This window comes from Medicago truncatula, chromosome 4, assembly GCF_003473485.1.
Source record: "Medicago truncatula cultivar Jemalong A17 chromosome 4, MtrunA17r5.0-ANR, whole genome shotgun sequence".
In the NCBI taxonomy this organism is placed as follows: Eukaryota; Viridiplantae; Streptophyta; class Magnoliopsida; order Fabales; family Fabaceae; genus Medicago; species Medicago truncatula.
Genome location: NC_053045.1, coordinates 31,583,671 through 31,609,347, shown reverse-complemented (window position 1 = coordinate 31,609,347; position 25,677 = coordinate 31,583,671). Strand labels below are relative to the sequence as shown.

The window sequence follows — 25,677 nt, the reverse complement described above, 5'->3', positions numbered from 1 at the left end:
GCGACAAGTTGGTTTCGTGGTGTAGTTGGTTATCACGTCAGTCTAACACACTGAAGGTCTCCGGTTCGAACCCGGGCGAAGCCATGTGTTTTATTTTGATTTCTTGCATTCATATTGATTTACTTCTATTTTTTTTGCATTTAATATGCACTATTACATAAAATAAAAAAACTCAAAATTTAACTATCCATTTTTTTTATTTTACAAGTTAACTATTCTTTAAAAAAATAGGGTTAATTAAGTAAATGGTCTCTGTAAATATTCATAATTTTGTTTTTCGTCCCTATAAAATAAAATCACACTTATTAATCCTTATAAAATTTTCCATCAGCATTTTTAGTCCCTATAAAAATTTACCATTAGCATTTTTAGTCCTTATAAAAAAATTTCATCAACATTTTTAGTTCTTAAAATGCTTAAGGAAAATGTCACAGAAACTAAAAAGTGTGATTTTATTTTAGAGTTAAATATGTTTTTGGTCCCTATAAATATGTCAACTTTTCGTTTTAGTCCCTCTAAATTTTTCCTTCAACTTTTAGTCCCTATAAAGTTTTCAATCTTCACTTTTGGTCCCTCTTTTAAAGTAAACTCATATGTAGAATTCATATTATTTAATAAAATTTTCCAGAAAAATTCAAAATATTATAAGAATGACTCCAAAAAAAATTAAGAATTTTTTAACTAAACATGAATTTAATATGAATTTTTATATTGTTTATGGTTAAAAATTCATATTTAATTTGTATTTTGTTAAAAAAATCTAATTTTTTTTAGGAATTGTTTTTAGAATATTTGACACATTTCTGCACAATTTCATTAAAAAATACAAAAATTAAATTAAAAATAGGGATCAAAAGTAGTGATTGAAAATTTTATAGGGACTAAAAGTTGAAGGAAAATTTTAGAGGGACTAAAACGAAAAATTGACATATTTATAGGGACCAAAAACATATTTAACCCTTTATTTTATTGGGACTAAAAACAAATCTGTAAATATTTATAGGGACTAAAAACTTAATTGACACTAAAAAATACATAATATGGATTGATTTCTTTTTTGAAGGAACGTAATATGAATTAAAAAAAAAAAATTGAAGGAGTAATACGAATTAAATTTAAAAGTTTATATTTTACTATATAATACAATAAAATATATACTATGAGAATATATGTTATAATATTATCAACTATTAGCATTTTCATTAGCTATAAGGAGGCAGATGCAAAGGCAAGGGAGGGTGAGAATGAGGCAAAGTGGTATGAAATCATCGTAAATGTTACAACTACTATGTATGAGACACACTTTTGAGATCATAAATTTTGTTGTAATCGTATTAGGCATATGTTAGGAATGAATTAATTAAATATTGTAATTTCATATAAGTGTATTGTTGTTTATTACTGTAAGCTTGTATTTAATCTATCTAATTATAATAATTTCAAATGAAAACTAATCGTTTAGGGTTAATTCAAGTTTGGTTCAAGTTTAAAATCATTTACGTATAACTTAAATTTAATGTTCATTCAAGTTAAATTTCAATCATTTCATATAAAATTTAGTCGTTGGTGTTCATTCAAGTTAATTGAATTTTGAATTTATATGTAAATGTTATTAAGATTGTTAATAAAACTAGCAATTAAAAAACTAGCCGTTATAAAACTAGAGGTTAAAAAACTAACCGTTATAAAAATAGCCATTAAAAAACTAGCCGTTATAAACAACCAACTTAAGAGAACATTACCAATCCTATCATCTATTCAACCTTCTCTCGTTTTCTAATACTATATAATTCTCTTATTTTCATATATCATGTGTACAATGGATCCTAACACTAACTCCGATGCAATATGGAACCAAGTGTAAGATGAATGCTTTGAGGACAACCCTGCAAGAGAAGTGGTATGATTGATACGTGAAGGGCAACAAGCTGAAAACAACACTAGTCGCAGACAAAAAATAAGGGTGATAAATCAAAGTCGTGAAGAAGGACATACTTGCTTATTTAACGACTACTCCTCTGCAAATCTTGTACACGCAGACGATCAATTTCACCGAAGGTTCAAAATACGAAGACATGCGTTTCTTCGAATTGTTGAAGCCCATAGAAATCATGATGATTACTTCCAAACAAGGGTTGATGCAGTTCGTAGATTAGGCCTTTCACCACTGCAGAAGTGCATTGTCACTCTTCGTTTGTTAGCATATGGAGTTCCTGCTGATGGTGTGGATGATTGTGTCTGGAGTGTTTAGAGAGGTTTGTAACATGAGTGCACACAATTTTTGGGCCTTAGTACTTGAAATGGCCTAACAATGAAGACACTAAATGCTTGCTTAAAGTACGATGTTAGGTTCCATTGATTGTATGCATTGGGAACGGGAAAATTGTCTAATGGCTTGGAAATGACAATTTTGTCGAGGAGATAATGGGAAACCAACGATCATGCTTGAGGCAGTTGCATCATATGACTTGTGGATTTGACATGATTTTTTTGGTACTACGGATTCAAACAATGACATTAATGTTTTAAACACGTCCAACACGTTTTTCAACATTTTAGAAGGAGAAACACCCCGTGTAAATCACCTTTGAAGGAAAATTGATTAAGATTGCTTAAATGAAATGTGGCAATTTAGGCCCACAAAAATCAAGTTCAGCAACCAAGATCAATTATCCCATTCGAGATGCCCTTATATCTCTTTGGATACTTTTGTATGAAAAAAATTAGCATATGTGTGATTCTCTTTAATAGAACGATGATCGGTCAACAACACAAGTCTAACCCAAATGACTTCATTATTGTCTAATTCTACTAAGCTTTAATTTAATCTAAGGTCCTCAAGACCTACCCACTTAATTAGTGGACTTTAGATTCCGTCACTCAGATGCCCTAACCTTCCTTTAACCTTTCACTGCTTGGGAGGCTTTCTCATTTAGTATTTGATGAACCAAGTGTACAACAAAGTACTACTATATTGATTAAAGGCTTAAATATGCATTTCATCCCTGTAATTATAGGTCATTTGATTTTTCATTCCTGAGCTTACTAATCCTCCCATTTTGCCACTGTAAAAATTAATCATTTCAAATTTCGTCCCTCTTCCCGATTAATCACTGCCACGTCATCAAATTAGCAAAATGACATGGGAATGGACAAAAATACCCCTCCTTCTTCCTCATCCTCTTCCACTTCATCGTCAACTAATAATCCACCCATAACCTCCAATATCAACGTGTTCAAACTCATCAAAATCCATCACCCATATCCAAAAATAAAAAAAGGCTGATACCGTCATATTTATAGAAATGAGTGGAAATAGCTGCAACATCAATCACATTCAACACTGCCGTAAATCGATCTACGTCGCCGTTACCGTCATATTTGATCAGAGCACCGCCACGAGCAGCTCCTTCCTCCAACAACCACCACGTGCACTACCAATTCCGTCTGGATTGAGGTTTCATCTTCCTTCTCCTTTATTGGTTCATTTTCTTTTTTCACTATCGCTTTATTGCATGTGTTCTGTTTGGAAACTTGAAGAAAAAGAATGAAGCAGGGAGATTGATGATTTCTCAAAGAAGAAAAAATGAATCAGGTTTCTCAAGGGAAGCTTGAAGGAGTGAAGAAGATTAATTTGAGGGTATTTTTGTCCATTCCCATGCCATTTTGCTAATTTGATGACGTGGCAGTGATTAATCAGGAAGAGGGACGGAATTTTAAATGGGTAATTTTTACAGGGGCAAAATGGGATGATTAGTAAGCTCAGGGATGAAAAATCAAATGGCCTATAATTACAGGGATGAAATGCATATTTAAGCCTTGATTAAACTATAATTTAGGGATTAATTTTATATAATTGACAAATTTGACACAACTCACCTTTTTAAGTAGCTCAATATTTTAATACAACAGTGAATAGAATAAAGGGTTAAATATGTTTTTGGTTCCTATAAATATGTCAACTTTTCGTTTTAGTCCTTCTAAAATTTTCCTTCAACTTTTAGTCCCTATAAAGTTTTCAATCTTCACTTTTGGTCCCTCTTTTAAAGTAAACTCATATGTAGAATTCATATTATTTAATAAAATTTTCCAGAAAAATTCAAAATATTATAAGAATGACTCCAAAAAAAATTAAGAATTTTTTAACAAAACATGAATTTAATATGAATTTTTATATTCTTTATGGTTAAAAATTCATATTTAATTTGTGTTTTGTTAAAAAAATCTAATTTTTTTTAGGAATTGTTTTTAGAATATTTGACACATTTCTGCACAATTTCATTAAAAAATACATAAATTAAATTAAAAATAGGGACCAAAAGTAGTGATTGAAAATTTTATAGGACTAAAAGTTGAAGGAAAATTTTAGAGGGACTAAAACGAAAAGTTGACATATTTATAGGGATCAAAAACATATTTAACCCTAGAATAAAACACTTTCGTATTTATTTTATATATAATAACTATTATAAATTTTAAAAATTAATATTTGGCACAAATTAAAGAGACTGATTGTATGAACCAAATTGATTGCTTCCCTAAATTTAAAAATGTAGTGGAGGCAAAGTTCCTTGAGAGTTAGGCGCCAATGGAAATGAAAAGCAGTACTACTAAAATTGATCCGATGAGAAAATATAGTAACGTAATTTCAACCGTCCATTTACACAGTAATTCAACGGAAATGGCAACGGCCAACTCATCAATCCATGTGAAGAATCGGAAATCATACCGTTTCACTCTACCGCTTTTCCAAAAAAGATATATAAAAAAACACCAGAAAATCCACGTCATCGATCCGTGTGAATCTTCAACAACCAATCAGAACGTGAAATCGCTTTTATATATAGCTCACTTCAATCTCCTTCCAATTCACAATCATTTTCTTTCTCAATTTTCAAACCCTAACTATTTCCAAAGTTTCAGTTTCTCAATTTCTCTGATTCAATTCAATGGCGCCAAAGGGAGAGAAGAAGCCAGCGGAGAAGAAACCCGCTGAGGAGAAGAAGTCCACCGTTGCCGAGAAAGCTCCAGCAGAGAAGAAGCCAAAGGCTGGAAAGAAGCTTCCTAAGGAAGGTGGCTCCGCAGCCGGAGAGAAGAAGAAGAAGAGAAGCAAGAAGAATGTAGAAACATACAAGATCTACATCTTCAAAGTTCTGAAACAAGTTCACCCAGACATTGGTATCTCAAGCAAGGCCATGGGTATCATGAACAGTTTCATCAATGATATCTTCGAGAAGCTTGCTCAAGAATCATCCAGACTTGCTCGTTACAACAAGAAGCCAACAATCACTTCAAGGGAAATTCAGACTGCAGTCAGACTTGTTCTTCCTGGTGAATTGGCCAAGCATGCTGTTTCTGAAGGCACCAAGGCTGTGACCAAGTTTACTAGTTCTTAGATCTGAGAGAAAATCGGTGGCCTTTGTTGTGCTCAAGAATCGTTAGATATTTTTAATTTGTAGTTTGTTATTTGCTTTTTTTAAAGTTGTAATGAACTAATAGGATGGGCTGGTTCTTTTTTGTATCATATTGATGAAATTAATGATATATGGCTTTGAAAATGTTTGTATTGTTCAATTTGGTTGTTGGTGCATCTGTTTAAATTTTATCAGAAAGCATGAGTTCTGGAATTTTGTTAACCGTAAAAACTGTTACACAGCTTAGTTTGCTCTGATTCAATTATATATCTAGATATCGTGTGCTTATGATGAGAAATCTGACTGTTCACATTAACTTAGTTTGCTTGCGTCATGGATGAAGCAAGACAATTAGGTTGTAATTTTTTGTTTGAAAACCAGCTGGTTGTAATTGATTGTAATCTATGAATAAATTTTACAGAATCTGTGTATATTGTAAAGATTTATAATTGTTCATATTGTGTTATAAGAATTAACCTTTAATTGCCTAACAATTGTTGAGTTTGATGGACAAATTTTTATTTCTTAATATTAGAACTTTGAAAATTTCTATCTGTCTGTGTAACTTGGTATTTTTAAAACTGGATTTGTAAATGTAGTTTTTTTCTCATTAAAAGCACAAGCTTATATACTGTCTTTTAAGCACATACCATCTTAACATTCACACACGATAGTTCAGAGGTGAGCCAGAGAGAGAATCACATGCTGTGTTGATTCTATATCCAGCTCAAGGATATATCAACATATTGTTTAAATTTAATTCTATATTGCAAAGGGGGAACGATCTTAAAAAAGTTCCACCCAGAGCTAATTTTGCGAGGTGGGGGATTATGGATAGTAATGATCAAGTTTGCGTTAGTGGTTGGTTATGGTGAGGGGAAATCCGTTGATCACCTAGTTTTGAATGTCTGTTTTTTCCTCAAGAGTTTGGTACGTAAAAGCAAATTGGTTAGGATTTAGCATGGCGTTTTCAGAAGAGGGTGGAAATCATTTAAGTTCTTTCTCAGGTCTAGTGTAGCCATTCATCAATCTCCTAAAATGTCTCTGCTCACCGACGACCCACAAACCAAACAACGGCTCCAAGATCACATCATACGAATAAATCTACAACACCATAGCCAAATAAAGTTTACAAGGATTAAAATTGTAGAAACAATATGTATCCCACGATATTTCCGCTGAACGGCTGAAGCGAAGCAAAATGAAAAAATTGGTTTCTTCCAAGACTTCGCAGCACTAGCTATATTCTTTAGACACAAAACTGACTCATACTCTGTAAGGTAGCCACTAGCCACACACACCACACCAGGCGAAATTCCGCAATACAGCTTCTACAAACAATAAGCTCGCTGGCTGTTCATCTAAGACAGCATCAAGACCAATGTCTGAAACTACCGCTTCTAATAGAAGATGATCAAAGCACCCTAATCATGAATCATTTCATCAACGATATCTTTGAGAAGCTCGCTCAAGAATACTCCAGACTTGCTCGCTACAACAAGAAGCCAACAATCACTTCAAGGGAAATTCAGACCGCAGTCAGGCTTGTTCTGCCCGGTGAATTGGCCAAGTTTACAAGTTCTTAAACTTGAAACTATGTCGTCGCTGTTTTGGAGTTCTTGTTTACTGGATTGTTAGTTTAAGCACCATTAGACTTTTAAATTCTTTAAATTTTACCTTTTCAAAGCTGTTATGAACTAATGGGATCTACTCGATCCCCCTTGTGTATTATAATGCTGGAATTAATGAAAATTATGATTTGAAAATGTGTCTTGCACAATATATTTGAAGGAATCTATGAACCAGAGTTAGCCAAGACTGAACACTTATTCTTAACAAAAAATTAATATTATTGGATTTATCATAGCTGCTTAAGAATGATTGACATAATTCAGTGCTATGCTTCCCGAGCTCTTAATTTTTGTAGTGATTGAGTAGAAGGGAATTATATTTAAAATGTTCAATAGCCAAAGTCAGTTGTGCACTTGCATATGTTTTTTTTGAAAAAGCATGAAAAATGAGAAGCTTGTTAACCTGAGTATGTATAGAACTTTAGCACAAGTTAAGACTTAATTAGAGTTTTCTCTGTCATAAATATTCAGAGTTTTCTACAATTTATTCCGAAACATTGCAGAAAATTATCTTCACCAAGTTTTTCATTTTAATGGTAAGTGTATGGAATTGGCATTATGCTTGCTGTAATATATCAAACTGTTGCAGAAAATCATGGATGTGTTTGCTGTAATTCTGCCTTATGATGATCAGAAATGAACAAGACTGATGCTTATACACATTAAGAGCAAACCTCACCAGTTTGTGTAGAATAGACTTAATTAAATTACATAAATTTTTGGTTTTACATCAACTATTTTCTTGTTAAATTACTATTAATTAATTATTGACCTAAAGAAGTGAGAAATTGATACTCTATTTGTATATGTCTCTCTAATAGGCAATAGATTTCTAGAGTACATTGAGATAAAGAATCATTGTGGTAGTCATGCACGAAGGAAGTATTTGATCAGAGGGATTGACCCTCCAACTAGCAGACTCAAATTCAAGAGCTAGCTGCTTCCGCCACACTATATTTTGCTTTGTTTGTTGGTGCTAAATAAAAAGATGACAATGAAGATTCTACCATACAGTGTAAAATTTCAAGAGTTGTCACTTATCTGTTTAGTTTTGGGCGCCTCTATTACCAGGCTTAGTATTTTGTACAGTGTCGATGTTATAGGTATGGTTTTTCCTGCACATGTAGAAACTTTGAAATGTTGCTGCTTTGGTGATCTAGTCTTTGTACTTCTTGTCTTGGATTAGGTTTGTATGAATACATTTTGCTTATTCAAAAAAGACAAAAAGAAAATTCAGGAGTGAAGGAAGAAGCCCCTTTGCTAAGAAATTCAACTTTTTTGGATCAAGCATATGTGATTTGTCTACTTAATTCATCTTTGAAATCACATTGAGTTTGACAAAATAAAAATGATACTGTGATTTTGTTGAAGCTTTTAAGGTGTAATTTTTGTTAAAACCATGATGACATTACGTGATTTTATTAGAATCACTCCAATCAAAACATGTACTTGATTTTTAGCGAGTCAAAATTAACAGAAGCTCATTTGTTCTTGTATTAAAATTTTATGGACTAATTTGTATATTATTTTTTGTCGGTAATTGAATTAGGCTACGAGAAAAGTGGAGGAGACCAATTTTTTGTGCTACTTTTACAATTGCTTTTGTTAGTGTTTGCGGTGCAGTTTAGTTCGGTTTTGAGGTTAAAAGTCATCCGAACTGCAAGATAAATAAGTATGCGGTTTGGTTTGGTTCGGTTAACTTTTAAAATATAATCCACACCAAACCAATGCGGTTTGGATTGGATCGATTGTTGCGGTTTTTTTGGACAATATTTCTTTTTTGTTTTCAACGTTAAAATCAAATTAAAAAGTAAAAACAGAACATATTTTTAACAATGTTTTAAATTTCATCAAACATTATAATTTTATTTCTATCTACCAATGTTCCCAACTACGTAGAACAAATTAAAACGTGGACAAAAAATAATCCTATTTTGTAAAAAATTCAAAAAACTAAAATTTTAATAATTTTCTAAGAGTTCAAGTAGCACATAAATACATTTTTGATAGATAAAACAAAGAAGAAACTTAACATAACAAAATAATATTTCATTTTATTAAAGTTTCATTGAATCTCAATGAGTATTGGTCTAGATGATATGTATTTAATTAATGTTTTTCTTATATTGCGATTTGATTTGGTTTGGTTCGGTTGGTAAAATCAAAACTGCAAACTGAACCAAACCATGCGGTTGAGTAAAAAAATGATCCGAATACATCCAAATCAAATGCAGTTTTTTGCGATTTTGGTTTGGATTGATTCGGTTTGCGATTTTTCTTTTTATTTGGTTCAGTTTTGAACATCCCTAACTATAATCGATGGTCAATAACTTAGACTATGTGAGTGTTTGATTTGGCGGTGGAGCAGCCAAACACACGGCTCAAAGCGTGCCCACCGTGAAAATGAAGAAGCTTGAAAACTAAGATTCTAGCTCAATGTGATTTCTAATTGCTAATTTGAAAAAATAAATGCCATTCCAAAAACATAGACCATACCTATTTCAAAAATACTTGGACTATATTTCTCGGGTTTTCTTATTTACACGAATTGAGTGTACACAATTTCTCTTAAAAAAAAAAAGTGTACACACTTAAACAATCGATTAATGAACGATTATTTTTTAATTTTTTTTTGGTCAAATAGTCTAGTGATTTTGAAAAATCCACCTTAAAATGAATAAGTGGGGTGTTCGGGGTTCGAACCCCAACCCCTGCACATATTGTGCATTATCCCTTACCAAATAAGCTAAGTTCATGGGGACTTTTAACTTTTTTATTATCGTGACATCAATAATTAGTTTTTTTGAACTATTCTAATTCTTAAAATGTTTGTTTAAATGTACTGCAAAAGTGATTTTTGTATAAAAATATTGTTTGGATGATGTTGATTAATATTGATTTTGAACGTGTAATTACCAATATATATACTTATTTTCATATTATTTATATTTTCTTCATTAATCTATTTTTTGCATGGCAATTTATTTTATTTTGTTTGGCACAATGCATAGTTATTTATTAAGAGTGAACAGGGAAAAAAAAAAAAAAAAGGGAAAATGTGCATCCGAAATCTCATATGTTAATCACACCGCATAAAACAAGTCCACGTCACCGATCCGCAAGGAACCTAATCAGCCAATAGAAACACGAGAAAAACGTCTTATATGTTAATCACAAGTCCAGCTCATCGATCCGCATCATTGTTTTTTCAAATCACGATCCTCCCCGTCCATCTTCATATCTCGATGCCATGTAATTAACGGATTAAAACAATTCCACGTCATCGATCCGCAACAAATCTCACCAGCCAATAGAAACGTGAGAACCTTCTCATATATTAATCCCACCGCATCGTCCCAAAAATTCATTCATCAAATTCTCAATTCAAACCTTCTTCGCATTCAAATTTCTTTCTCTCAAAATCTCAGTTCAAAATGGACAAGAAAGGAGCCGGTGGAAGGAAGGGAGGAGAACCAAGGAAGAAGTCGGTGACAAGATCAATCAGAGCCGGTCTTCAATTTCCAGTGGGAAGAATCGGTAGATACTTGAAGAAAGGAAGATACGCTCAGCGTGTAGGCACAGGTGCTCCAGTATACCTAGCAGCAGTTCTTGAATATCTCGCTGCTGAGGTTCTTGAGTTGGCTGGAAATGCAGCACGTGATAACAAGAAGAATAGAATCATTCCAAGGCATGTGTTGTTGGCTGTTAGGAATGATGAAGAACTTGGTAAATTGCTTAATGGTGTTACCATTGCTCATGGTGGTGTTCTTCCAAACATCAACCCAATCCTTTTGCCTAAGAAGACTGAAAAGGCTGTTTCTAAGGAACCTAAGTCTCCCAAAAAAGCTGGAAAGTCTCCAAAGAAGGCTTAGATCTCTAGGAACAATTAGATAATTTAATTAGTATTTCTCTACTTTATGTCTATGAATATGATGGATTTAATGAGATTGGACTTCAAAATTGTTTCTATTCTACAATTTCTTTAAGTTTATATTCTAATATTATGATAGGAATTTAATAGAAGAGATTTACGCATTAAAAGTTCATTGCTCAGTTGTTTACATTTTTGATAAATAGCTTGAGACCTGTTTGAACTTTGAACCAACCTGAGTTTGAAAAATCAGAACAATGGCTCTGTATGTAACTTGACCACAATTTTCAAAAATGCAGTTCAATCCCAAGCTTACGTTGTGGTAAATAGTTAAAATGTATGCCATATCCTTTGTTAGAAGTTTGCTAATAAGCTCTATTTTTTTAGCCTAGGCCAGTGATTTTTTTTTTTAGTGCTGCAGTGTTTTAGAATACTCTGTAGTTCAGTGACCAAATCATTGGGGAATTTCAGTAACAGCATCCATCTAGAACATGCTTCAGTCAATTTTAGCGTTCACTGAACTATTAATCCATGACATAACCATGGTGTTGCAACAGTCTTGGAGTCATGATCTTCATTAGATGGTCTTGGCAAACTGCCATTAATAAAGTGGATTTTGTTCTTGGAACATAATGCATCGCGATCAAGAATGATAAATTGCTCCGGTTTAAGGGGAGAGAAGCAATTACAGTACCTAGACTGTTGCTCTGAACGTTTTGTATATAACCAGAATACTGACTTGGTATAGAACTTTCCGAAGATTCTAATAACCTTGCTGTTGGTGGATCCTCCATGGTTCAAGCTGCTAGACGAGCGTTTTGAAGCCATAATGAAAAAGATATAAAATTGATTCAATTGAGTCGTAAACTAGGTAAAAAATTGGGGATTGGAGATATGAGAAAGCAATCGAAGTAGAGTAGTTCAACAATAAAGACAATTTATGAATTCAAATTTGTGCAACAAAGATTACAGAGCGACTGATACTAGCACATATAGTTCTACATGTTACAAGAGCGAAAAACTAATTCGAAGAAGGGTATATATGCTCAGCGTGTCGGAACCGGTGCTCCAGTATACCTGGCAGCAGTTCTTGAATATCTTGCTGCTGAAGTTCTTGAGTTGGCTGGAAATGCAGCTCGTGATAACAAGAAGAATAGAATTATTCCAAGGCATTTGTTGTTTGCTGTTATGAATGATGAAGAACTTGGGAAACTACTTGTAGGTGTTACAATTGCTCATGGTGGTATTCTTTTAACTAAGAAGGCCGAAAAAGCTGCTTCTGCTAAGGAACCTAAGTCTCCCAAAAAAGTTGGAAAGTCTCCAAAGAAGGGCTTGGATCTTTAGGAAAAGTTAGATATTTTATAGTATTTTATTTTTGTTGCTTTTGAATCAGTAATGAGATCTTTTTGTTTGAGTTTGGTGGATTTAATGATACTTGACTTAAAAAATCTTTCTATTCTATAATTTCGTTATTAGAAGTGTTCATTGGCCAATTGTTAGGTTTGCACTAGTATATTTTTAAAATAACCTGAGACCTGTTTCGACCAACCTGAGTTTAAAAGATCAGAATATTGACTCTATACAGAACTTTACCATAATTTTTAAACTGCAATGTAATTCCAAGATTGCGGTAAATAGCTAATAAATCTGCCATATTCTTGTTGCAATTCTACTAAAATCGTCCTGCTTCTTTTACCATAGTCCACAATTTTTTTTTTTGAGACTTTGAATGTTATCATTGCAGAAAATTATGGATGTTAATTGCTGTATTTCAACAACAGTATCCATCTACAATGTACTTTGGGGAATTTTAGGGTTCACTGAACTATTAATCGATGACACAGGTGTTGCAACGATCTCATGCCATAGAATAACAATCTTCATTACATTTTTGAAGCCATAATAAAAATGATACAATGGAGATAAGAAAAAGCAATCGAAGTAAAGTAGCTTCAACAATAAAGACATTTTATGAATTCAAAGTTGTGCAACAAAGATTTCAGATACTACCATGAACATGACAAATCTAATTTTATTACAATAGCTTACTAGCACATATAGGACCACATATTACAAGAGAGCGACAAACTTATTGACAACAGACTTAACAAACTGTAATAAAATCTAACTAAACTTAACAAATTTGCCATTATTCAGCAGAAAATCTAGTGTTGGCAATTTGATACACCAATCCACGATCCATCCACTACAATGATATCAACAAATAAAATTATTCTCATGCATAAAGTACATAAACCATTATAACTGTTATAATATAACTGGCAAGAGGGTAAGAACTGGTAGGATTGTAAGAAGAGGAAACTTCCTGAGCAACGTCTACAGCATCTTTTGCGTGTTTTACGATTTCTTCACCATGCTTTTCTACAGTTGCTCCAACACCCTCCTCAAAAACGCCGGCGAACCCTAGCATGCGTCTACCGGTGGAAGGCAATGTCATGTGAATATGGGTAGGAGAGTAAGTGGCGGGAAGAGTCTCAACCTCTTCAGAAAGCACCGTAGTGAAAAGAGACAAAACTAGGAGGAGGAGCAACACTAAGGTCATGGCTTTGGACATTTTGATATGCAAGAGAAAGTAAAAATAAGTTTTATTGTAGAAGAAAAATTGATGAGACTAATGTCTTAACCTTTGCTTTATAGAACACATTTCTCTACTTTACTCTTGATAAACTATGTTATGTGCAACTTCTTTGAAAGTTCAGCAGCAGAGTGTGGGGCTGGGGACTACTTCCTTTCAATTTTCATACACATTATTGACGCGTTTTCGTACATCAAAGTGCAACAAAGTTGTGTGGGGGTGGGTGGGTCCCTGACTTGACTACTTGTGTAGTGGACATATGTCATAGTCTAAAACCTGCAACCCAGATGCTCTTTTTCCTTTCATGTGATAGACCAGTGATACTTTGGTGATAATTTTTTTTTAATCTCTTTTTATTGATAAAAAAATATAAAAATGATATTTGTAAAACAACTTTTTAATAACTTTCTTTTTCATACTCATAATATATTTTTTTTCTCCTTCTTCCTTTTTCTCTCTATTGTTTTGTACCAATAAAAAAAAAAATGATAATTGTCTTCAAAATTATTCCAAATGATTGTACATATATCACTACTCTTAATAATTAGCTCCAGTAGTGAATGAAAGAGGGAGGGGCCCAAGTATTGCATTGCATTTGTGGGACACTAATTATATTATTGGTATGACCATATATTAATATGTGATGATTGGTTTTGAATAGTGAATGAAAGAGGGAGGGGGCCAAGTCCATGCATGTTTGTCCCTGCATCCGTCCCTAAGGTGATGTGAAGGATGTGTGGACCTGGCCTAAATAGTTCTAAGGATGCGTGTTTTGAAGTGAATGATGCGTGTCCTCCTCTAAAAAATACAATTTTCTTTACTTTTCATTATGAATTTGGGGGAAAATATTTGGGTGACATAGAGTTGGGTGACATTGGTGACATTGGCCAATCACAATGCCACAATGCTTGTGTTTCTCTCTCTTTCACAAGCATTGTGACATTGTGATTGGTCAATGTCACCAATGTCACCCAACTCTATGTTACCCAAATGCTACCCGAATTTGGGGGTAATTTTATGAAGGCAATTTTGACACCCATTTCAATTTAAGTAAGTGTTATTTCTTCTAGTTTTATGAATTTTTGTTCTATATTTCCTGCATTTTTTTTAGTTTTTTTTTAAATTATTAAAAAAAATTCATTAAGAAAATAAATAATAAAATAATATTTCATTCAAATAAAATTAATTAGGAGGATACTAAGATGATATTTTAAAATTCACATCAATACTGCCGCATCAACATAATTATGTTTAAATCTAGTTGGGAGGGTAAAATCCTGAAAAATGTAAAATACGGGGGCTGGAATTCCGAATTTGAAAATAGGGGGGTAAAATCCAGAATGAGGCAAAATAGGGGGGCAAAACTGTTGATGACAAAATCCTTATTTGATGTTTTAAAGATTACAAACATTTAATACTTGTTTTTTTAACTTATTATCTACTGATGAATTTTGTGAGAAATGTTTCATGAGAATGTTCTTAACATAAGAAAGAAAGTTCTTTGCTCAAAAGACAAGTTAAAAACGTCCTTATCAAAGCAAATAAGCAAAAGGACATAAATGGACTTTTTGGTACAAAATCAAGAAGCAAAATATTCTCTATGTCTTACCAGAAGAAGATACTTTGTACTTATTACCGTATGTCAGCTTCTGAGTTGGCTGAATTGAAGAAACAGTTAGAAGATTTGCTTGATAAAAAGTTTGTAAGACCAAATGTTTCACCTTGAGGAGCGCCGATATTGCTAATTAAGAAGAAAGATGGTAGTATGAGATTGTGTATTGACTATCGATAGTTGAACAAAGTAACGATAAAGAATATGTATCCACTTCCGAGAATTGATGACTTGATGGATCAGTTAGTGGGTGCATGTGTGTTTACCAAGATTGATTTGAGATTGGGTTATCACCAGATTAAAGTGAAAGATGAAGATATGCATAAGACAACTTTTAGAACACGTTATGGACATTATGAGTATAAAGTGATGCCTTTCGGTTTACGAATGCGCCAGGTGTGTTTATGGAATAACAAGGTAATTCACTTGACCTCAATTTAGCCCGAATTTTAAAAAATTCTAAAAATCAACCATTAGACATCTGAAACATACAAAACCACAAATTAAACAATAATGAATTTTGGAGGAATCGCTTCAAATCGACTTTTTTTAACACCGAGAGCCAATGTCGAGCCTCATAACATGAGAATAAACCATATCGAAAAAAGGTTTCACGCTAAATTTTATATAAACCGACGTTTAGAAAAAGAAAACTCATAGGATACATTTAAAATCTCATAGGAAACATTTATGAAAAACTCATTTATATCATTTTTCGCATAACTTATTGTTTAATTTGTAGTTTTGAATGTTTCAGATGACTAATGATTGATTTTTACAATTTTTTAAAATTCGGAGTAAATGGAGACGAAGTGAATTACTTTGTTAATATGACATAAATGGAAAGAATATCTTATGATTACATAAATGCCTTTGCATTTAAAAAGGAATTGGAAAAGCACGTGCCTTAAAGAAAGAAGAACAAAATTGTTTTACAAAGAAAGAATGTTCTTGAGAACATTATGGTAAAGCTACAAATGGATAAGGATGATGTCATTCTATCACAGCCAATTACAACTCATACACAACTGCATTACAACCTCACGTGAGCTGTCTCAAAAGGAATTTGATTTCAAGGTGTAGGTTCAGTTGTATTATTTTTTTACGGTAGTTTAAGCATGGATACTCTAAACATGGAAAAGTACCCGTACCGGATACGCGTACGATACGCGATACTCGTATCGTACGTACCAAACCGTACCCATTTTCACTTTGTTGATTTGTCGTAGTTGACGTGGCAAAAACGTACAGGCGGTGGAAAAATAACCAAAATTATTTTGCTTTTTTTTTATTTGTATTTCAATTCTCTCTCTTGCTTATCATGAAAATAGTGGAGGAAATTGATAAAAAGAAGTAAATCTCTAAAGCAACATGATGATAGAAGTGTGGGTAAACACATTATCAAATTAAAATACGAATATTATTGTACTATTTTTTATTATAATTGATTGTTTTTCTAAGCTGTTTTACTTTATCCTCGATGAACCGTGTGCAACTTCTTTGAAAGTTCACTCAGGGGTGTTACTTTATACCTGGTCGTTGCAGCACACTAGGAAGTAACAGAGCAAGTAACAGATATCAAATCTCATGAACAAACAAAAATGCAGCCAAGTTGATTACCGGTGGACATCCATGTAGGGTCTAAAATCCCACTTGCTCTTTTTTCGTTCATGTGATATGATACACTTTATTATTTCTAAATGCATTGCCCTTGCATAATAATTTTTAGATAAAGTATGGTTTCTCATCATTAAGTTTGATGTTTATAATAAGTTTGTCATTTACATTTACATTTTTTGGTGTTAGAAATTGATCATTTAAGTCAAAAAAATATCTATACTATTATTCTATTTTCGTCAAACTCAGTTGACAAATATTTATTTGGACGTTCAATGTTAAGTTGATAAATTTAAATTCATTGCTCTCAAAACTAGAGTTAATATTATTATTCAACCTTGATTGAAATAAAATTAATAGATTATTTGATTTATAATGTTGTTGATAGTATGAATGTAAAATTAAGATTGAATTCAAAAACAAAGGAAGAAAATATGCGTAAGTAATCATGTTTGATGTCAAACATTTTTGGATTTACCATCTCAATGTTAAATGATCTATAAATACTTTTTAACAAAGTTGACTGAAAAATGGATAATCGTGTATATATTATGACTTAAAAGATCAATTTATAACAAAAAAAACTTAAATGAACAATTTAACAAAAAAAAAAAACTTAAAAATTAACGTATTATAAACATTAAACTTAAAGCACTCTAGGAGATATTTTTCCTAATTTCTATAAGCTGGATAGTACTAATATAAATGATAAACTTATTCCTATAAACCAGGGTTTAGAAGATAGTTCAGTAACTATTTCATATTTCCCCATTAGTACATATGCTGAATAATATTGCAGTTACCCTATATTAATTGTGCAATTTTTATAACCATACTATTGCTAATGTCACTTAATTTTTTATGTGCAGAGCAATGAAGTACTGATTCTTTTGATCATGCCAGAATAATATATACGATGATCAGTATTGTTCTAAGAGATATTTGTTTATAGGGGAATGCAAAGTCTTTAGAAACAAGGAAGTTTTCACAAAAAAATGATGAAATAATTATTTGGTTAAAAGTAACACCTTATATTTCCAAAATAAAATTTATATTCATAAATTCCTTAACCAATATCCTATGGCACCGGTTAACAAGACCCTTGTCTATAAACCGCAAAGGTGAGAACGTAGGTCTTCTACCGGGGTCAAGCATGTCATGTTAAGTTGGTTTCTGATTTGGGATTCCTGGTGCATGACATCACAAAATGTTGGTGTCAAAACCAACTTAAATTTAACCGTTAAACTTTTCAAGCATTAACACATCAACAAAAAATTGATTTGGCATATAAATGTACCACATGTGGAATCATTACTGGTTCATTTACATGCAAATGACAGAGTTAGTGTTTAGCAGACAAACAAAATGGAATACTATCATGTTATGTTCTAAAATTCAATATCATGACTTCACTACATTATTTACTAAAGATTTTATCAGTTGCAATATGTTGTTAATTCAGTAGTGATATATTTTTTTTACAGTTGGTTAGAGTAGTTAGCTATATAACACTATGTACAATTTGAAAATCTTCACTTTAACTTTCTATTCAGATGAAGTGAGAAGTCTGAAAGCATTTTAATTTACTCGTTTCCCACACTATGTGACTAGTTTTTGCGTGGTAGTGTGTGGTGGTTGTAGTGGTGTGGTGGACGCCTACGTGTTGGAATAGGACCCTTTCAGGTGTGCCTCAGCTAAGGTGATGAGAAGGGGTTATTTGATTTAGAGGAGTGTAATTTTGGGTGAGCAGCGAGAGGGAAGAGGGTTTATGGATTTCGTTGTTTCAGTGGTCGTTTTATGATGGAGTTTGATTTAGGTGGTGAAGTGGGGTTTTAGTAGTTGTTGTTTTTTTGGGTGTTGAAGGTAAGTCTTGGTTACAGTGGGCTCGGACATCTCATTAATTTTGGGATGAAATTACTATTATACCCCTGAGCAAAACACTCTCTTTCTCAACTCTCTCACTATCTCGATTTCTCTCTCTCTCTCTCTATGATTTCTATAGGTTCACGATTAATCTTCTTCTTCTTCTCTTTATTTGCTCTACTTTTCGTTGAAATTGTTTCATTCATTTTCAATTTTGTTGTTATTAGGTTAACAAAGCTTGCTTGAAATCTTTCAGATTAACGAAACTCTTCGCAGGTTTGTGATTTTCTATTTTTGAAATATATTCTTTGGTTATTTTTATGCAATGGTGAAGATTTGTATGTTTAAAAAGCTGTTTTTATTCTTCCCCTTAAAATGAGCATATTAGATTGTATAAATCAGCCTTTTGATCATTGTTTTCAATTTTGTAATCAAAATTTGATTTTGCTTATGTTTTATCCTCTGAGTTGTTTTCTAATTCTTATTATCAATACTGTCTTTCTTTTTATTTTTTGTAATCAAAATTTTATTTTTACTAATTCCTATGATGTTCTTAACATGTATGTATAAAATCATTCAAAAATTTATGCATAATCAAACAAATTTTAATTTAACAAAAATTAAAATTATGTGCTGAATTTTTTTATAGATACCAAAACATGTAATTTTTTTTATGGGGACTAAAAACAAAATTTATTACATTTACAAGGATCAAAAACTTATTTAACTCTAAAAATAATTAATCAAAAAAGTTGGTAGGAATATTAAATTTACTGATATTTGAGTTTATTTTTATAAGTTTATCATTCAAGAAAGATGATTGGTTTTTTTTTTTTAGAGCAGTGAGTTGGTTTATGTAGTCCAGTCAATTTCATTTTCCCAGTTCATCATGCCTCTTCGTTCTTCTTGATTAATTTAACAGACCCATTAATTTTTTGTGAAGAAAAAACCAAAGACTCATAAATCTTTAATGAAGAAAAAAAAACTCTAAAAATTAAACGGGTTCCTTTGAGACCGTTGATTGTAAGAATATTTAAGGGGTTCTTACTATTGATCTTATCTTTCCCAAAGAAAAATTCTCCATTCGTTTAAGAGACCAACTGCTTGAAGAATTAAAAGAGGTTTCTCACCATGAATTTTTTATGGAAAAAAAAAAAAAAAACTCCCAAAAAAGAACATGTCTTTGACATGGGAATAAGGAGATATGACCAAAAGAGATATAACCAAACCCATTACAATGGAAAATTGTTCATTATCCAAATTTATTATCCTTATACATAAACTACATAAACCAGTATAACTGTTATAATATAACTGGAAGGAATGTAAAAAGAGGTGGCATGGGAAACTTTCCCAGCAACATCTACGACATCTTGTTTTGCGATTTCTCCGATATCTTCTGCAGCTGCCCCAACATTATTTGCACCTTGCTCAACCTTATTTGCACCTTCCTCAACAGCGCCTAGGACCCCTTCTACGCTTCTACGAGTGGAAGGCAATGTCAGGTGAAGATGGGTAGAAGAGTAAGTCGTGGGAAGAGTCTCAACCTCTTTAGAAAGCACCGTAGTGGGAATTGTCTCAACTAGGAGCATGAGTAATGCTAAGGCCATGACTTTTGACATTTTTCTTATGCAAGAGAAAGTAAAAATAAGCTTTATTATTGAAGAAAAATGGATGTGAGTAATGAATGTCTAATTCTTGCTTTATATATAGAAGAAAAATGAATGGACGCCAACCATGATTCTCTGCTGTCAAAGTTTGTTAGATTAACTCACATCTATAAAATTAGAAGTCAACTTTGTTTTTATTAGCAAGTTAATATAGTTTTTAGGGTTTTTCTATTATGTGCAAATTTGCACATGTTGAGAATTTTAAAATAGTAACTTTGTTTTGAAACTTGTTCATTTTATATAAATATGTTGCCTTTTAATAAATTATTGTTGTTTTTCAATAAAAAGTTACTACATTTAGTTGCTATATAATATATGCAATATTGCACATGCAATATTGCACATGTTAGACGAACCTTAGTTTTTATTATAGTTAATTAGACCATTAATAGTTGTATTACATAGTTAATTTTGACCACCATCTGTAATTTCTTCTCAAGTAATTTTCTCAATGAGAATATTTTTACATTTCTAATATGGTATTAGAACATATTATGTATTTTTCCCAATTTTTCTTTATTCTATCACCGTTGAACTAAATTCTTGACTCCATGATGATTCTTCTTCTTCTAAATTTGATGTAGAATCATCGTCGTTTCCTGCTTCTCCGCTTCGAAACCAACATATCAATGATTTTACTCAATCTCCTAATTATCTTCATCCTACTGAAAATCTAGGCTCTGATTTGATTTCACCTCAACTGAATAAAACAAATTAACATGGTGACAACTAGGGTACCCATGGAAGAATGGTGAGTAATTTACCCCAACCAATACACATTAGCCACATAAACACATTTTTAAGTGGTATCCATGAACTATCTTGACCCCACCAACAAATTGCTCATTTTCATTGGTTGGTGGGTAAATTACCCACCATTCTTCAAAGGTAATCTAGAAAAAACCTATTAACATTCATGGTGTCGTAACATGAAATGTGCGCTCATACCTAAGAAAAAGACCAAGTTCATCAATGGTAAGTTACCTGCAATAGAAGGACGACCCCACATTTGATTATTGGGAGCATTATAATAGCATGATCGTGTCGTGGATTACTCACACACTTTCTCCAAAAATTGTGGTAAGGTTTGTGATTCAGAGATTTAACGGCGATTAGGGAATCCTTGAATCCCCCATTCCGTATTTGTTGGAATTAACTTAGTAAAACAATAGTTATGTGGTGTCTACTGATGATTTAAGAAACTAGTTTCTAAACTCCATTAACATTGTGGCAACATATTCTACAAGTCAACCTAGTTAAAATTGTGGCGTTCCCAAAGGGGAGAATTAGAAAATCCTAGGTTTCATGCTTAAATTTCATTAACGATAATTAAGAAATAAGCAATTAGTACTGCCAAGAACGGAGAAAGAATTTTGGGTTGTCAATCTTACTAATATACTACGGATCAATTTTCAAGATTATCGATACAAATTCTTAATTGACATGATCTTGTGCTTTGCTGAAAACTTAGAAGGTAATGCTTTTCAGGCTGAATTATGTGGAGCTTTGAGAGCAATTGAGATTACTCATCAAAAGGATTGGCATCATCTTTGGCTTGAGCTTGATTATGCAATGGCGGTACATGTTCTAAACAAAAACTCTCAGGTGCCTTGTAATTTAAGGAACATGCTAAGTTCTATGAATTTCATTGTATCTCATGTTTTCAAAGAGGGTAGCCATTGTAACACCCCGTTACCCAAAAACAATAACTCAGCATATATACATCAGAGTAATTCCACAAACGGGCATGCTACACGTCATTTCAAAATTCTTAAATAGAAAATAAAACTATTTAATTCAACATCATTCATAACTTCAAAATCATGCAGCGGAAAGTTTTGCATTTCAATAACAACAACAACGGTTTAAGTCTCCAATAACATCTTGGCGTTAAGCCTAAACAACAATAAGTCGACCAACAAAGGGCCACATCAACAAGTTCCAAAATTCGATACATGGAAAGGAAAACAACAATAATATAATATAATAATTCCCATCCCACGTATCAGAGCCCTAAACACGACTCTTGAGCCACCACCTACTACTCAGGATCACCTGCAAGTTACCCATAGGAAGGGCAACATTTTCAAGTAGAAGGGGTGAGATTCACAACAATAAATATAGATATTAAAATCATCAATTGAATCTAACACCCTAATCAACAACACAAAATCTTGTAAACATATATATGTATAAGTCACAAGCAACAACAACATCAACAATACACCATAATCACAATGAATATATATATACATTTATAAACACATATTCAACACCAACATCATCCATCAGATAATAACTGAAAACAACAACCAAGACTCATGCAAATGACATGACCGCTGCTAAGACACCATCTTAGACTTCTTAATGAAATGCAATATGCATGTGGTACCAATCAGGACCGAAGCCCTCACCGCTTTTGAATGGTTAAAGCATTCATCAGGACCGAAGCCCTCACCGCTGTTGAGCAACTAGTACTCCAGGACCGAAGCCCTCACCGCTGTTTTATGCATATGCAATGGACCTACTTGTGTATATCTACATACAACTGACCATGCAATGCAACTCCATGTGACTCCAATTAATACAACATGTGTGGTTCAATAAATAAATCATACATCATAGCCATCAGCAATAACAACAACCAGCAATTCATCAATCTATAATAATGCACAATTAAATATAACTATGCTCAAATCCAACAACCTCAAACCACTACTAATCATACAAGCAAGTTAGCACTCAGGAACTGTGCAACTCGCCTCGCGAGCACATCTGCTCGCCATGGCGAGTTCACAAAAACACTAGCTCGCCATGGCGAGTTCAAGGCGAACTCGAGGCGAGTGAAAATCAGGTACTCTCGGGAAAAAGTGACATTTTCTCACTCAAACTCCAATTCTAAGCTCCCTATTCATCTTTTTAACCTAAAACTTTCACCATTCCTCTTTATTATCATCTAGGTACCTTAAACCATCCCCAAAACATCTTATAACAACTTTTCAAAAATCAAGTTTTATTATGGGTTACTCGCCATGGCGAGTTGGACTGCTCGCGAGGCGAGTGATGATGTTGTTCACTCGCGAGGCGAGACATGAATGCTCGCGAGGCGAGCGATGAACATCAGTACGGGCAGAAAACTGGTTTTTCCCCAAAATCCCATTTTTCTTCCAATCACTCCCCAAATCAGTTTACAGATACAAATTAACTTTCTGTATGTACTTAGAACCTATTTCTAACATCAAATTTACACTCACAACTCCAAAATCCACAATTTCAACATAAAACCCAAAATCCCCAATTTTCACCAAAACCTGTTAAACTCAAAATCAGAATTTAAAGTCTACACTATTGAAGTAAACCTCACCCTTACCTTAGAAATTGAAGAAGAAATGCACAGCAATGATCAACTCTTGGTTCTCTCTTGCTCTTCCCTCCTTTCTCCCAAAAACTGTCAGTTTCACGTAAAAGTGTTTCTGACTCTAACTTTCTATCTTAACTGCCTTCTCAACTCCCCATTATTACACTTAATTCCTTTTAATTTCAAATAAATTCTATTAATTCCCCAAACACCAAAATAATTATTATTTCATACTTATTCTAATTATTATTAAATAAACCATATAATAAAATAATATACTACATAAATCACCCAAAAATCACATATATGACAATATATGCATATACATACTCCGCATAAATCACCAAACATCATATATAATAATATATATATACTCTACATAGTAAAATAATTAAATAAATAGCTAGGGCGTTACAGCCATTGTGCAGATGGTTTAGTTAACATTGGTCTTTCCTTAACTGCTTTCACTGTCTGGCACACCATTCCTAGTAATTTGCAAGAAGTTTACTTTAAGAACAAGTTAGGGTGGCCTAACTTTAGGTTCGTTCCTTTTTAGGGGTTTAGGCCATAACATCCACATACATCCTTCACATCACCTTAGGGGCAGATGCAGGGAGGGGGTAGGCTTGGGTGCCTCCCTCTTTCGTTCACTATTCAAAACCAATCATCATACACTAATATATGGTCATGCCAATAATAGAAATTCGTGGAACACATATGCAGTAACATTGTCACAAATTTTGTCAAAATAAAATAGTAAGATATATAGATACACACACGTAGAGAATATATCAAATGAGTGAAGAAGTTAATGTGAGAGATGAGAGGAATCATTAATAACCATCAGATACACATCAACGGTTAGCATTTAATTAGTCACTACAAATTGAGTCACACTCTATCCCTTAATCTTCATCTCCCTCAATGGCATTTTCTCCACACATTCACGTTCCTGTTTATTTTCTTTATTTTTTCTATGTGCCTCCTTCATGATTACCATTTTCTCCTCTCGTTCTCTCTCTCTCTCACACATGATTACGCATTCCTACTTCTTGGTTCTTCCCTGCAATTTCTCCCAACAAGCTGGGATACCCGCAAACATAATAATAGTTATCTTACAAAATAACTATAAAACTTTTGATTAATTAAAGACCCTTTATTTCTTTAACTCTAGAACTGGTTGAATCTCATTATGTTCTTCTAGGTTTTAATTTTGTTCTATTTTTTTATGGGTTTTTTAGGTTAAATCAGTTTCCACATTTTTTTTTCACAAGCTTAATCTCATTCTATTCTTCGGGGTTTCTGGGGTTAGTTTTGTTTGCTTAATATTGTTGGTATCCAACAATTTTTGTTTTTAAAAAGTATAAGAACGAGTAAATCATCAAATTCGTCCTTGAATTTGCACGGATCAGTCAAATATTGACAAAAATTGTTTGCTTTTTAAATTGACGGTTTAAAAGCTTCGTTAAAGGAGGATGTATTGTATTCCATGGAGTTTTGGAGAGGTAGCAGGAAAGCTATTTTGAAAGAGAACATGGAAAGAGATGAAGAGATTTTGATACATCTTCAGTACACACACACATACTATATATAAAGAATGCTTAATTGCACTTCTGCCTCTTATCTTTTGTCAATTGTGCGATTGTGCATCCTTTCTTTTTAAGTGAGCGATTTTGCACCCTCTTTTTTGCCCCTTTCTGATTTGATGGCCCCTTATGTATTTCAGTGCTGATGTGTCCCATTTTAATGAGGTATCTTCAATTAATGAAGTCCATGTGTGTAAATTGATTTTTTTTAATAAAAATATTTAAATAATTAGTTTCAAGGGCAGAGGTCACGTGTGCCCTTTCTCATTAACCCTCACAAATTTCCCACCGCACCCCCAAATCAGAAATCCCTAATTATCTATGACATCTGATTTTCTCCCATGGCTTTTACGATTCTAAAATTTTATTTCACCAGATTTCTTATTTTGAAACAATGGTCCTCAACTCTTCTTCCAATAAGAAATCATGTCACATTTCTTGAATACAATTTGTTCAGTA

General features: G+C 32.9%; 3 protein-coding genes and 1 non-coding gene across 4 annotated transcripts; all 4 read left to right on the top strand.

Moving 5' to 3' along the window:
• The first annotated feature begins 10 nt into the window (after window positions 1–10).
• Window positions 11–84, top strand: TRNAV-AAC (transfer RNA valine (anticodon AAC)). Its single transcript has one exon. It is a non-coding gene; the product is annotated as a tRNA-Val (tRNA).
• Window positions 85–4,862: 4,778 nt separating this feature from the next.
• On the top strand, window positions 4,863–5,574 carry LOC25492478 (probable histone H2B.1). The gene has a single exon (XM_013600627.3). The coding sequence runs from the start codon at window positions 4,950–4,952 to the stop codon at window positions 5,394–5,396; it is 447 nt and encodes a 148-aa protein (XP_013456081.2). The 5' UTR covers window positions 4,863–4,949; the 3' UTR covers window positions 5,397–5,574.
• Window positions 5,575–10,400: 4,826 nt separating this feature from the next.
• Window positions 10,401–11,022, top strand: LOC11419991 (probable histone H2A.2). Its single transcript, XM_003606586.4, has one exon. It carries the CDS (start codon window positions 10,480–10,482, stop codon window positions 10,915–10,917), a length of 438 nt encoding a protein of 145 aa, XP_003606634.2. The 5' UTR covers window positions 10,401–10,479; the 3' UTR covers window positions 10,918–11,022.
• An 881-nt stretch (window positions 11,023–11,903) lies between these two features.
• LOC11407627 (histone H2A) lies at window positions 11,904–12,260 on the top strand. Its single transcript, XM_039832747.1, has one exon. The coding sequence runs from the start codon at window positions 11,919–11,921 to the stop codon at window positions 12,258–12,260; it is 342 nt and encodes a 113-aa protein (XP_039688681.1). The 5' UTR covers window positions 11,904–11,918.
• Window positions 12,261–25,677: the final 13,417 nt, after the last annotated feature.

Excerpts from the sequence above, each read along its gene's own strand:
- LOC11407627 (XM_039832747.1), top strand. The coding sequence starts at position 11,919 with ATGTTACAAGAGCGAAAAACTAATTCGAAGAAGGGTATATATGCTCAG.
- LOC11419991 (XM_003606586.4), top strand. The coding sequence starts at position 10,480 with ATGGACAAGAAAGGAGCCGGTGGAAGGAAGGGAGGAGAACCAAGGAAG.
- LOC25492478 (XM_013600627.3), top strand. The coding sequence starts at position 4,950 with ATGGCGCCAAAGGGAGAGAAGAAGCCAGCGGAGAAGAAACCCGCTGAG.